The sequence below is a fragment of the Mesoplodon densirostris genome, chromosome 13 (assembly GCF_025265405.1).
Source record: "Mesoplodon densirostris isolate mMesDen1 chromosome 13, mMesDen1 primary haplotype, whole genome shotgun sequence".
NCBI classification, from domain to species: domain Eukaryota; kingdom Metazoa; phylum Chordata; class Mammalia; order Artiodactyla; family Ziphiidae; genus Mesoplodon; species Mesoplodon densirostris.
In genome coordinates, this window is record NC_082673.1 from 29,238,402 (window position 1) to 29,250,903 (window position 12,502).

General features: G+C 34.2%; 1 protein-coding gene across 1 annotated transcript in view; it reads left to right on the forward strand.

Annotated features, from left to right (window-relative positions):
- CPNE3 (copine 3) overlaps nt 1–12,502 on the forward strand; it is a 52,438-nt gene that overhangs the window by 19,702 nt on the left and 20,234 nt on the right. The window contains exons 5-9 of the mRNA XM_060116528.1: nt 900–974; nt 2,437–2,508; nt 6,434–6,517; nt 8,300–8,389; nt 12,365–12,463. Of these exons, the coding sequence (XP_059972511.1) occupies nt 900–974; nt 2,437–2,508; nt 6,434–6,517; nt 8,300–8,389; nt 12,365–12,463 (420 nt within the window). The remainder of the gene's footprint in view (nt 1–899; nt 975–2,436; nt 2,509–6,433; nt 6,518–8,299; nt 8,390–12,364; nt 12,464–12,502) is intronic.

Genomic DNA, 12,502 nt, shown 5'->3' on the forward strand with positions numbered 1-12,502 from the left:
GCTCGCTTGGTCCTCTCTACCACTTCTACCTTAACACTCACCATATTTTATTGTAGTTGCTTAATTGTCTGTCTCTAGGATATGACAGGTTGGGTCAGAGCAGGGGTGTGTCTGTGGGCTCACCATTGTGCTTCTAGCTCAGTTTGACTTGTAAGGAGAGATCATGACCATTTATGATAGAACAGGGAAGGCTTCAGGAGGGAGGAGTCATTTTTCTTCAGTGATATCTATTTCTAAGATTTGTCTTTTATGAATTTATTTTTTAGTGTTGAATTTTTTGGAGATCATGTTATTTCCTATGTCTCCAGGACAACATGGAGCTGATCAGTTTTCTCAAACTTTGATAAATAGTATCAAAGAGAAAATTAAAGAAATATTTATTGTTTGGAAAAAAATCACAGTGTATCTAAAATTATAATAAATTTGAGAAATATATCTATTTGAGAGTACCTAGGTCTACTATATTACTTTAATCAAAATGACATCTTGTGGGGATTATATACTGAAGTTATGTGTCAGCTGAAAAATTGAATCCCATTTATTGAGTATTCTAAGACCCACCTTTCACCTACAGGGGCTTCATTTCAGCTCAGTGATTTGTATATGTGATGAGAATCTGGCCTCTTTTTTCATTACAAGAAAGGATTTACCTTTGAAGTAGTTGATAAAGAAACTAGTGGGTGGGGAGATTTTATCTATCAGGATTGGCTCCTTGGAAATCTTTTGCAGTGGGTGTAGATGTGTTTTATAATCTCTAAGTCTTTAAGGAATGGACTTAATGTTTCCATTTCTAATGACTTTAAGCGAACTTTATATTCAACCCTTTTTGAAACCATTCAGTCTAAACATTCACATGTTGAAGTGAAATAGCTCTTTCTATCACTTTCCAATTTTAACAGATTGTTTCCAGTAAGAAACTAACTCGACCACTGGTGCTTAAAAATGGCAGACCTGCAGGGAAAGGAAGCATTACGGTAACGATAAGATATTTGTCTTTTTTCCTCTGAAGATTTAGCATAATAGGACATGCTAAAACCGTATATGTCAGACAAATATTCCACAGCCATGCTTTATCATTTGATCCCGAATGTTGCCTTGCCTTAAAGTGATCACAACTGGAAACTGTTGTGCCAAAAAGAAAGAAAAATGCAGTGTGGGAATCCCTTCTTTGAGTTTTTTAAGTTGCCTATAGAGTCAGGCACATCTTGGTAACGCTTGCCTCTTCCCGATGGAAGCATAAATTCCCAAGTGAGAAAGAAATTACTTAATAATCTGAATGGATCAATTTGGCTCTCAACAAAGCAAACATGGCAGAGACTTTCCGTAATGGTTTTGATTCCAGAATGATCTCGTATTATGACATGGCCATTGAACTTCTTAACTCTTAACCATGTTTCTTTTGTGCTTGCACTTTGCTGTCCAAATTTTCCATTGCTGATTACTGGACCTGGGCAAATGAATATATGCATTATCTTGTTTCAGATTTCAAATTATATAATGCCATGCTTTTACATATTTTATCTTCTAGAGTTTCTGTCCAGGTAATCACTGCCTGAAGAGATAGTTGTTTTACTTTAGCTCTGCCTGAGAAGGCTGGCTCTCTGAGAAAACCGTGTTTGAAGATTATTACGATTATCAAACACATTTCTCTGAGCAGCTGTTTTGCCCTAGTTTAGATTCCTGAGGCATGAGAATGTTCAGTCTTTTGAGGGTGTTGACTTCTGTGTGTGGGACAGAGATCATTATCAGTAGTTAGCTTTATTGATTTTGGGGTCATGATAGCCTGGAATTTATTTTTAAGTAGAATAAGTCTTTCAGTTACCTTGGATGAAAATATTGATCCTATATTTGAATTTATAGTGTGTGATTTACTCATGCTTCTCAGTGTTTGGAGAGCTCTCACTAGTGTTGTGCAATCTTCCAGGGCTTTGATTTTTCACTGGAAGAGGGAAGATCCAGTTTGGGCAACAACATTAAAAGGGAAGTTGCATGGGCCTCCCTGGTGGCGCAGTGGTTGAGAGTCCGCCTGCCGATGCAGGGGATACGGGTTCGTGCCCCGGTCTGGGAGGATCCCACATGCCGCGGAGCGGCTGGGCCCGTGAGCCATGGCCGCTGGGCCTGCGCATCCGGAGCCTGTGCTCCGCAACGGGAGAGGCCACAACAGTGAGAGGCCCGCATACCGCAAAAAGAAAAAAAAAAAAAAAAAAGGAAGTTGCATAATGCAGACTAGGCATATTTTGGGAAAATATTTATTTCACATGCATAAAAGAAATAGTGATAAATCTTTCTTAATGGTACCATTTTGTTATTAAACCTTTTAGAATTCACATATTAGTATAGACTTTATATACCATTAGATAACAGAATAATTCAGTACTTCCTGAGTATATCAAAATCCCCAAAACATTTTCTTTCACTTACCTTGTCTACTCATAGGTTTCAGCTGAAGAAATAAAGGATAACAGAGTTGTCTTGTTTGAAATGGAAGCAAGAAAACTTGATAATAAGGTAGGTAGGTGATGCAGATTTCAACAAGGGTATCATGTTTTGCCTCACATTGATTTCTTTTTGAGAAAATAATAATGGAATTAATTCTATGAACTCTGTCATCTAAGTATCACTTTGAGTGTTAGTTACTTCCAAATTCTGCTTTCTGTTTGTGTGTGTGTTTAAGCAGAAGCCATTTCTCTTTACCTCTTTCCTCTAGATGTAATCAAAGTGTTTGTATAGCTTAAAAGAAGAATTAATACAATCAATATTACTGTAAGAGGCATTTGAGAGTATATTTGGACTACTTAAGGAAAAAAGTGAAAATTCCATGCTTTATTAATTAGATTTTCCTCTGTGTTCAAAATTCAATTTTTTTTGAAGAATGAGTACCAGTACATAAGAACACAACAGTTTAGTTTATAGCATGGATTGGAATAATTCTTTAAGTGATTTTTGTATGTAATCCTGTAATCCAATCAATAGTCTTCATCATTTTCATATACCTTACAATTCAGTGTGAAAATATCTTAGACTAGTAGCCAGTATCTTTTTTTTTTTTTTTTGGACAAGTTTAAACATATACAAAAATAGAAAAGTATTTTTTAAAAATCCCATGTTCCCACCACCTATCTTTAACAGTTTTAACTCATGACCAATTTTGTCTCATCCCTACCCCTATCTACTTTCTCTCCTCCCAGACGTCACATCATTTCATCCATATATGTTTTGGTGTATCTCTAAGGACTTTTTAAATAATATAATTGGTTAATACGTCTCTTAAATTTTTTTAATCTATAAATTCTCCCCTTCCTTTTATTTCTTCCCTTCCTCCCTCTCTTCCTTTCTTATTCCCTCTCTCTCTCCCCCTCCCTCCTATCCATCCATCCATCCATGGAATTTATTCAATAAACTGACTCCTTTGTCCTATAGAAGTTTCCACACACTGTATAAGCTAATTAAATCCCTGTGGTGTCATGTAACATGTTCACCTCTCCACCTTTATTTCCTGATTTCTGTAAGCTGGAATTGAATCTAGAGGTATGATCTGGTGGTATCTTGAATTGGTATGCGTTTCATAGGTGGTGGCATTAATTCCATCAAGAGGCACACATTGTCAAGTTCTGTCTTTTGGGGTATTAGTGACCATTGATGACAACTACCTAGATATATTATTTTATTAAGGGTCTTAAAATAGTGATATTCTCATGCTATCATTGCTTCTTTATTTACTTGTGAGAATACTTCTACAGAGAGAAATATTCTTCTTCACATTAGGTATTTATTTATTCTTAGATACAGTTTGTCCAGAAAAGACAAGTTGAAATGTTTGATTTTTTTATCATATTTACCATTTTTCAAAATAATAAATTCCTCTATATGTGACCAGTGAGGACTTCTAAAAAATTTTTTTAGTATTGCTGTGAACTATATTGATTAATTTTTATTGATGCCTAAAGTATCCCAACTTTAGCCTATGGGAGGGAACCTATTTAAGTTTGTTCATGAGACCATTTGGCATGACCCCAGAGGTCTCTGGATAGCTTCCTGCTCTGTGGCATGACAAATGTTCCAGGCTTATTTTATCTAATTTCTGCTCCAGATTGACAGATCAAAGGGAGCCTTTCTACAGTGAGTCCACAATGTGGTACTAGAAGTGCTTAACATTTATTGATTGTTGTCACTCATCGTTTTAGGATTTTTCAGTGGACAGATATAGGAAAGTCTTTTCTTTTTTAAGGGAAACTAAATCATAAATTTGTACAACGATTTCCAATTTAGATGTAGAATTACAAGGATGTATTTCTTTAATTCTGTAGTTAACACCTCTTTTCACTTACGTCAGAAATGTTGATTCCCAAAGATACTTACATAATTGCTTATCTGTTTTGTCCTATATAATATCTAATAGTTTAAGAATATAAATATTCATGTTATAATTAAAATATTTTTACTGAAAACAGTTTGAGCTTTCTTTGAAGTTCTTTTTGTCTTTAGGCTTATATATTCCACTTGAGTTCTACAGTTCAACTCTTGTGTTTCAAATAATTCTTCTCTGAATGGTTATGCTGTAACATTAACACATAATCAAATTTTGCTTTTGATATTTAGGGATTGCTTTACAATTTTTTTTTGGATTTAATTTTGTTTTACAATCATGTATAAGATGGTTCCAAAGCCAAATCTAGGCATTAGGCATCAATAAGAATTAATCAAAACAAGGTATGTTCAAGAAATTTAGCTTCTTTCCCTGTCTGCTCTATATTTTTTTCTCTTTCCTGGCTGTATGTAATACTTTTTTAAAATTTGTATTTTATGGTTTAATCCTTCATTTTCCAAAAAAACTAAGGTTTTTTTTGTGTGTCTATACATGTGCATATGTGTATGTATGTCTCTGTGTATATGTCTGTGTGTATATATAAACATACAAATAGACATATATGTGTATATCTATATACATAGATATGTGTGTGCATGTGTGTATGTATGTATTTGTATTTATATTCCCCAGCCTCAGCCCGTAAGTGTAGCATAATATGTTATGCATACGTTCCTCTACCTTGCTTTTTTGACTTAACTTATCCCAGAGTCAGGGACTTTTAATCCTTATTTTAGTTCTACTACTGTCATATTAATGAACTTTCAAACAAGGTCTGTTTTCTGACCTTCAATATGGTAATAATGATATTCTGCCTTTCTCAAAAGATTATTTCTAAGATAAGTGAGACAGGGCATGTTTATGTGTTTTTGGAAAGTTAACTTCTCTATGTATAATGCTGTTCTTAGTTTTATAAAATGGGGCATAGAGAGGCTTAGTACATTACTTAAGTTTCTTCTTAAAGATACGATTAAATTTTAAAAGTTCTGCTTAGTCTTTGTGTTTATATTTTTGACTGTGCCAAATGTGTTACTTTCTTAACATTAGACTGCTGAGGAAGGAAGTAATATTATCTTCTTAATTTCATACTGAGGTAAATTCAGCACTGAAAAAAATCTTCAGTTTAACGACGTATCTGTGTATATTACTGTGAGATTAACAGGTGTCCTTTCGATTTCACAAATAATAAGTAATATATGCTAAGGAGTATAGAAATTTCAAAATGAAGATAAATAAAAATGAGAAAATAAAATCATCCACAATCTTACTATCTGAGTGTTACCTCTGGGAACGATTTGTACATTTTTCCAGAATTTTATCTCCCTGTGTAAGTGTGTGTGTGTGTGTGTGTGTTTGTGTGTGTGTGTGTAAGATGGCAATAAGGGTATTTTTGAACACTCATTGTACTTGAGCATTATACAGGAGTGCTGTGCTATGGTGAATTACAAAGGAAATAGGGGATGTACTTTGTGCCCTTGAAGTACTTCTGTTGTGCATTCCACATATCTACTTGTGTGTGCTCCCTTGTGTGTGTAAAGAAATGTGTGGGATTGCTGAAGGAGTATTGGACATAGAAGGGTAAGATATGAACTCAAGGCTCAGATCCATCAATTAATTAGTTATGTGATCTTGGCAAAGTCATTTAACTCCTCTGAATCCATTTTCTCATGGTCTCTCATGGAGTTAGTATGACTAATGTATGGGATCATTTATATAAAACTACTCAGTGCTATGTGAATGAATGAACACTTAATAATGAAAACAAGCTAAAAACATATTGTATGGATAATGGGTCCTATTGATCACTGTATTTTAAAGCCATCATGTAAGGGCGTGATATACAGGATTATGAGCATTTATCACAAGTGCCTTAAAAGTTCTCCTATGAGACTTGAGCAGGCTCATGTGTTTGTGAGGAAGGTGTTGGGATTTGTATTTACTGCTGTATTGTACTGTATATATCTTTACTATAGAGTTAAACTTCAGGTACTGCTAACATGTAACATGTATAAAGTGTGGTTTCACATGGTTTAGGTGGAGAATAATTGCTTTTTTATTTTAATGTAGGATCTATTTGGAAAGTCAGATCCATACCTGGAATTCCACAAGCAGATGTCTGATGGAAACTGGCTAATGGTTCATCGAACAGAGGTGAATATCTGAATTTGAAAAGTAGGGTTGAGGTTTCCTTTGGAATTGCAGTAATCTGAATTTTTAAAAATTATGTATTTATAAAAATATTAATCTGAGTTCAGACATATAATTGCCGGAGACACAAAATCAGCATGCTCATTTTTTTTCTTTTAATGAGGAGGTGCTACTATGCTTAATTTTTAAAACCCTATAAAGAACACTAAAATGTATACCAGTGTATCCCTCACCTAGATTTATCAAATGGTCATAACTGCATACATGTGTGTTCTCTCTCTCTCTCACACACATATCCATGCCCTTTTGCAAAACTATCACAATGTAGGCTGCAGACATCATGGCTTTTCAACTTTAAATGCTACGGTAGGTATTTCTCAAGAACAAGGGCATTTCTCTACACCTCCATAACTGAGAGCATTAACATTGATTTAGTAACATCATCTAATATACCATTCATCTTCAGATCTCCCCAATTTTCCCACATTTTATATATGTTTTGTTTTGTTTTGTTTAATACAGGATCCAATCGAGGTTCACATTTTGCATTTGGCTATTATGTTCCCAATATAGTCCTCTTCTCCCTACCTCCCTTATACCTTCAGGCTATGAATCTCTTGAGTAATCAAGACCAGTATGTCTAACATACTGGATTCTTTTGTTTCCTTACAATTAGGTCCAGATCAAACATTTCCATCAAGAACACAGTATGTGTATCTTCCATCATCAGGGTGTGTCAGGATGCCCAGTACTGATGATTCCAGTCTGGGCTACTAGGTTAAGCTGGTGACCACTAGATTGTGCCATGATAAAGTCTTACTTTTTTCCCTTTGTAATTAATAAGTGATTGCAGTGTGATTCTTTGAGACTGCATGAATAACCTCCATTTCGCCCAGTGGTCCTAGCATCCATTGATGATCCATACCTGAATCACTTATATTGGGGGTTGCAGATACTCTTATTTCTCTCACTTTTATTTTTAGTATCATTATATACCCATGGATTGTTATAGTATATTCACTGTATTTATAATTCATTACTGTCATGAATTTTGCTGCTCATATTAATCCAGATTTGACCAGGAAGAGCTCCTTCAAATGGTTCTTGGGTTCTTTTAACATTACTCTATTAGTCTTTAAGCAGTCTCTTATTTTATGTGAAATTATGTTCTTAATTCAACGTGTACTTAACCTATCCCAAGTCTGGAATGAGCTATTTCTCTTATGGAACCCTATTCCTTTAAGAGGGTAGTAGTATTTGGACAGTAGGGTATATGAGTGCTCATTCTACTGGGATGTCATTGCTTTTAGACCTTTTCAATGGACACAACTGAGAAATATGTATATTTGTGTATATATGTTTATTATATATACATATTTTTAAATTTTTAAATTATGAATTTAGACTATTTTTCCAATTTACAACCAACATAGCAAGGTTCTTTCTCAGCCTTTCTTATTCCATATTTGAGTCTTATGTCCTGCTGTGAAAACTCTGGTTTCCAACAAAATCAATAATCTTCTTTAATTTTTAAGTGCACCTTATAAAGGGTGGATATATTTCCCAGTTTTTTTCTTTCTCACAGTGTATCACAATTAGACAATCTATCGCATTTTTCATATAACAGGTGTATAATATTATCCTAGCTGGGTTTTCATTGACAAAGTTGGGTGGGTGAAGAGGTGAAGGATGAATGATGAGAGTGGTGGGAATCTAGGAAAGGCAAGAACAAAGCATTAATGAATGGAATATTTTTCTAACTTGTATTTAAATCTTTTTTTATAGGTTATTAAAAACAACTTGAATCCTGTTTGGAGGCCTTTTAAAATCTCTCTTAACTCCCTGTGCTATGGAGATATGGATAAAACTATTAAGGTAATTTGAAATTATACATATATTATATATACACACACACTCACTGCTTTTATAAATTAATTCATTAGATAGTATTTAAAGAAAGAAATGTTTGAATTTTATTTATGTTATGAATAATAAAATAGAAATGTTTCTGGTAAGTAGTCAGTTTGAAGGAGCAGACATTTTGAGTGATCTGTTGACCTAATCCTTAATCAAACATTGTGATTTTTATTTTTTTAAATAAAATATTTAATTTAAGTCTTCCTTTTAATAAGATTCCTCTGCTCTGTGAATAGGAACCTTTAACTCCACTCTTTGCCTTTGGTGTGTCCTTTGCAGATAAAAATAGATGTTACTTTAACTGAGAACCCAGAGCTTCCTCCTGCCCTTAGCACAGAGCAGAATAGTGGTGACATTTTCTGTCACTGATATTTTCAGAGTAAGGTAAAATGTATTAAAACATTTGGATGGCTTTAGTTTTAGAGTTTTGAGAGGAAAGCAGAGCGGGAACAGGGAGCAGAAGCAGATAGCTAAGAATTTTTTTTTTAATGTTTTCACTTATAGCCGTTTATCAAAATAGATACATTATTTTTAAGACACTTTTATACTAGAGTCACTTCGTTACATAAGATTCCAGATAGAACCCCTTTCTTATGTTCAGAAGTCAGCAAACTGAGGTGAGTTTTTTGTTTATTTGTTTCGGGTTTTTTTTTTTTTTTTGATAATTAGTATTGTGGAAGCAGGAAAGGTGATGGCCTGGAACAAGCAAAGGACTTAAGAGTCAAACTGTAGTCCAAGACTTGACTTAGGTCCTTAGCCAGATAAGGGATCTTGGGCAGGTTATCTAACTTCTTTACTTATATAGTAGAGAAAGTAATGTCTACATAACAAAATAACATAAAGATTAAATTAATGAAAGTGAAAAGTTTTATAAACTCTTAAACACAGTAGAGGTGCTGTTATTATTGAAAACTACTTCATTTCTTAGATCCATAAATTTTTTCCTCAGTTTGCAGAGAACTTTAAAAATCAATGAGTGTGATTTGTGTGATATTTCAAATAGCAGTGAATGTCTAGGTACAAAGTAAATAATAGAAAAGTAGCTTTACAAATTACTTTTTACTGTTATATTAAATCTAGAACTTTTGCTTTTCACATTAAAAATAGTAAGTTGAAGCTTCATTAGATCTGAGAAGCAAGAAAGGCTGGGGAAAAAAGATGCCTAAACCATAACTATTTGACTGATTGTAATAATATGTTAACAATGAAACAATGTTTTTTTAAACTTTTTTTTTTATGCACAGTGGCATGCTTACAGGTCTATTTTGTTATAGTAAGTAAATTGATTTTCTGAGCTTTCTGTGATGAATGTCTTCCACTTCTTAAAAGTTTCTCCATTTGTTTTGACTATATACAACTTGGTTTGCCACACCATCACTGTCTTTATTTCTTTAGTTCTATATTTCTTTGCAATATCAGAAAGTCATACATCAGTGATTCTCTTGGTGTTTGGAAATTGGTTAGAGGTGTAGTAAAGAGTTATAGAGCAGAGAGTAGAGTCAGAATCATCAGTTTCTTTGCTGCAGTATGAACGTGCCAGTGTTATCACTCTAGCATGTATTATTATTTTCATAAAATTGTGCAAATAAGAAAAATAATCATGCATGCCTAAACGGGGAATGCCTTAGTGAATGTTGTATTGTGTGATGTGTGCATTCTTTTACATGTATACATAGGCACATATGTGTATATGCATACATTTCAGTTTCACAAACCCCGCTGATGGTGTTGTTTAAAACAGCCAATATTACTAGTTTTTAAATTCTTGAGAAGAGAAATTAAATGACACAAATCATTACATCATTTACCTCAAGCTGTATCTGAACATATGCCAGCATTATAAATGTCACATTTTCCTTTAGCATCAAACATTTGCCTTTAGTGAGGCAACAGTGAACTTTTCTTATATATTTATTGTAGTGAGTTATTGGGAATTACATTTTAAAAATGTTTTTACACTCCCTGAAGTTTCGGACAGTCTAAACATGAACAGTTTTAGCTCCTGCATAAGCTTTGTTTAAATAAAATCTTGGCCTTATCAGAGCTTGATCTTGTTGTCTTAGGTATAAATTGGAGTTTCCCGAGTCAAGTCTAAAATGTAACATTCTGTTTTCTATAATAAAAAAAACTCTTAAAAATGAAATTATTAAAATATTAAGATTGTTTTGACTTTATCTTAATTTTAGTTCCCCTAGAAAAAATTATTAAGGTCATTAATTTTCTTTTCTGTCAGATAAAGGGCTTTTGGTTTAAAAATTGAGTATCGGATATGTAGGGCAAGAGTTAGCAGGTCAGAATTGGTCAGTGACTGAAGTTCTGGGAACAAATAAAAACCCTTACTGTTGCTCAAAATTGCAATTCTGGACCTTGTTTGTTTTATTTATTGATTGTTTGATTTTTAGTCTTCCTGAATAATAATGAAAATATAAGGGGTGAAAGGCTTCCTATTATGATAAGCACTCAATTCACCTCTTAGAGAACTGAGAAGAAAATAAATCACTTTGCTAGGTGAATATATATAAATCCTGAGCATTTTAGCTTGGTGATTAATATAACTTTGTAAAGGATTATAGCAGGACGGAAGATTGGCATAGGGTAAGGTGCAAATTGCTTCTCAGGTACAGGCTTTTATTTTAAATCATAGGCTCTAGAAGGATTCAAAAGTTTCCTTGACACAGATTTACTTTGTTGGTTACCACACAAGATATGTCATCTTCTAAGACTATTTAATTCTTCTCCTACCTGACAAGCCTCAGTAGATATTGTGTGCAATGCATGTAATAAATGTTTGCAGAAAGAAATGTTTGAAATTACAAAGCACTATAAAAACATTGGGGCTTCCCTGGTGACGCAGTGGTTGAGAGTCCGCCTGCCGACGCAGGGGACACAGGTTCGTGCCCCGGTCCGGGAAGATCCCACATGCCGCGGAGTGGCTGGACCCGTGAGCCATGGCCGCTGAGCCTGCGTGTCCGGAGCCTGTGCTCTGCAACGGGAGAGGCCACAACAGTGAGAGGCCCGCGTACTGCAAAAAAAAACAAAAAACAAAACACCATATCAGTTATTTATGATCACAGTGAACACCTCTGTTTGCTAAGAGTTCACACCACCTTATTTTCTCATTGCAATGAATATTCAGGTATTCTTGTGAATATTTACTCTTTGGCTACATCTGTCAACCTGGTGCAAAACTATATGGAAATCAAATACCCTCAGCTCTCTTCTGTCTGCTTCAAGAAAGAGCGAGCCTTTAATGAGAGCCGTAGCCAAGATTCCTGTCTTACATGGAAATAAAATAATTATGACCCAGTATAGATACTTCCTCAGTGTATAAAAAACTGTTTTCCTGGAATTTTCCTTTTCATTGTGAGAGTTGTGATCCTCAGAATGATGCAAATCTGACTTCATCATATCTAACTCCTAATAGAAGCCTAACCTCACCAAATTGCAACTAATGAAATATGTTTTCTGTAGTTACTAATCATCTAGAATTTAATTATACAATTTTTAGCTGCCTAGGATACTGACTTCCTTTCTTCCTCCAGATAGATAGTGGCTTTTAGCCATTGTAAATGATAACAAGGTAAAAAGCAGATGAGAAAGAAGGTCTAATTCCATTTTTATTTTATCAGCACTTGTAAAGGGCATGTACAGGAGCTGGAAACTGCTTAATGTGGAATTTGAACAGTATTTGTGTTTTTCATCTGCCTGTGATGTGTCCTAGAACCCCATTCCAAGAATAGTGAGTGTTTGAAAGTGTTTCAGTATTGTTCCTCTAGGAAGTTAGTTCCTACTTCTCCAAGTAGGACTATATGTTAAACATTTTCCCTAATTTTAATTAAAAGTACACTTCTTGGTAAGTCCCATTTATTGCAGCCAATACTTTTTAACAAAATTATATTGATTTTTATATATTTTTATTATACTTACTTCTAGGTAGAGTGTTATGATTATGACAATGATGGGTCCCATGATCTCATTGGAACATTTCAAACCACCATGACAAAACTGAAAGAAGCCTCCAGAAATTCACCTGTAAGTTACATCCTTGTCATTTGCATATACCTTATAGTT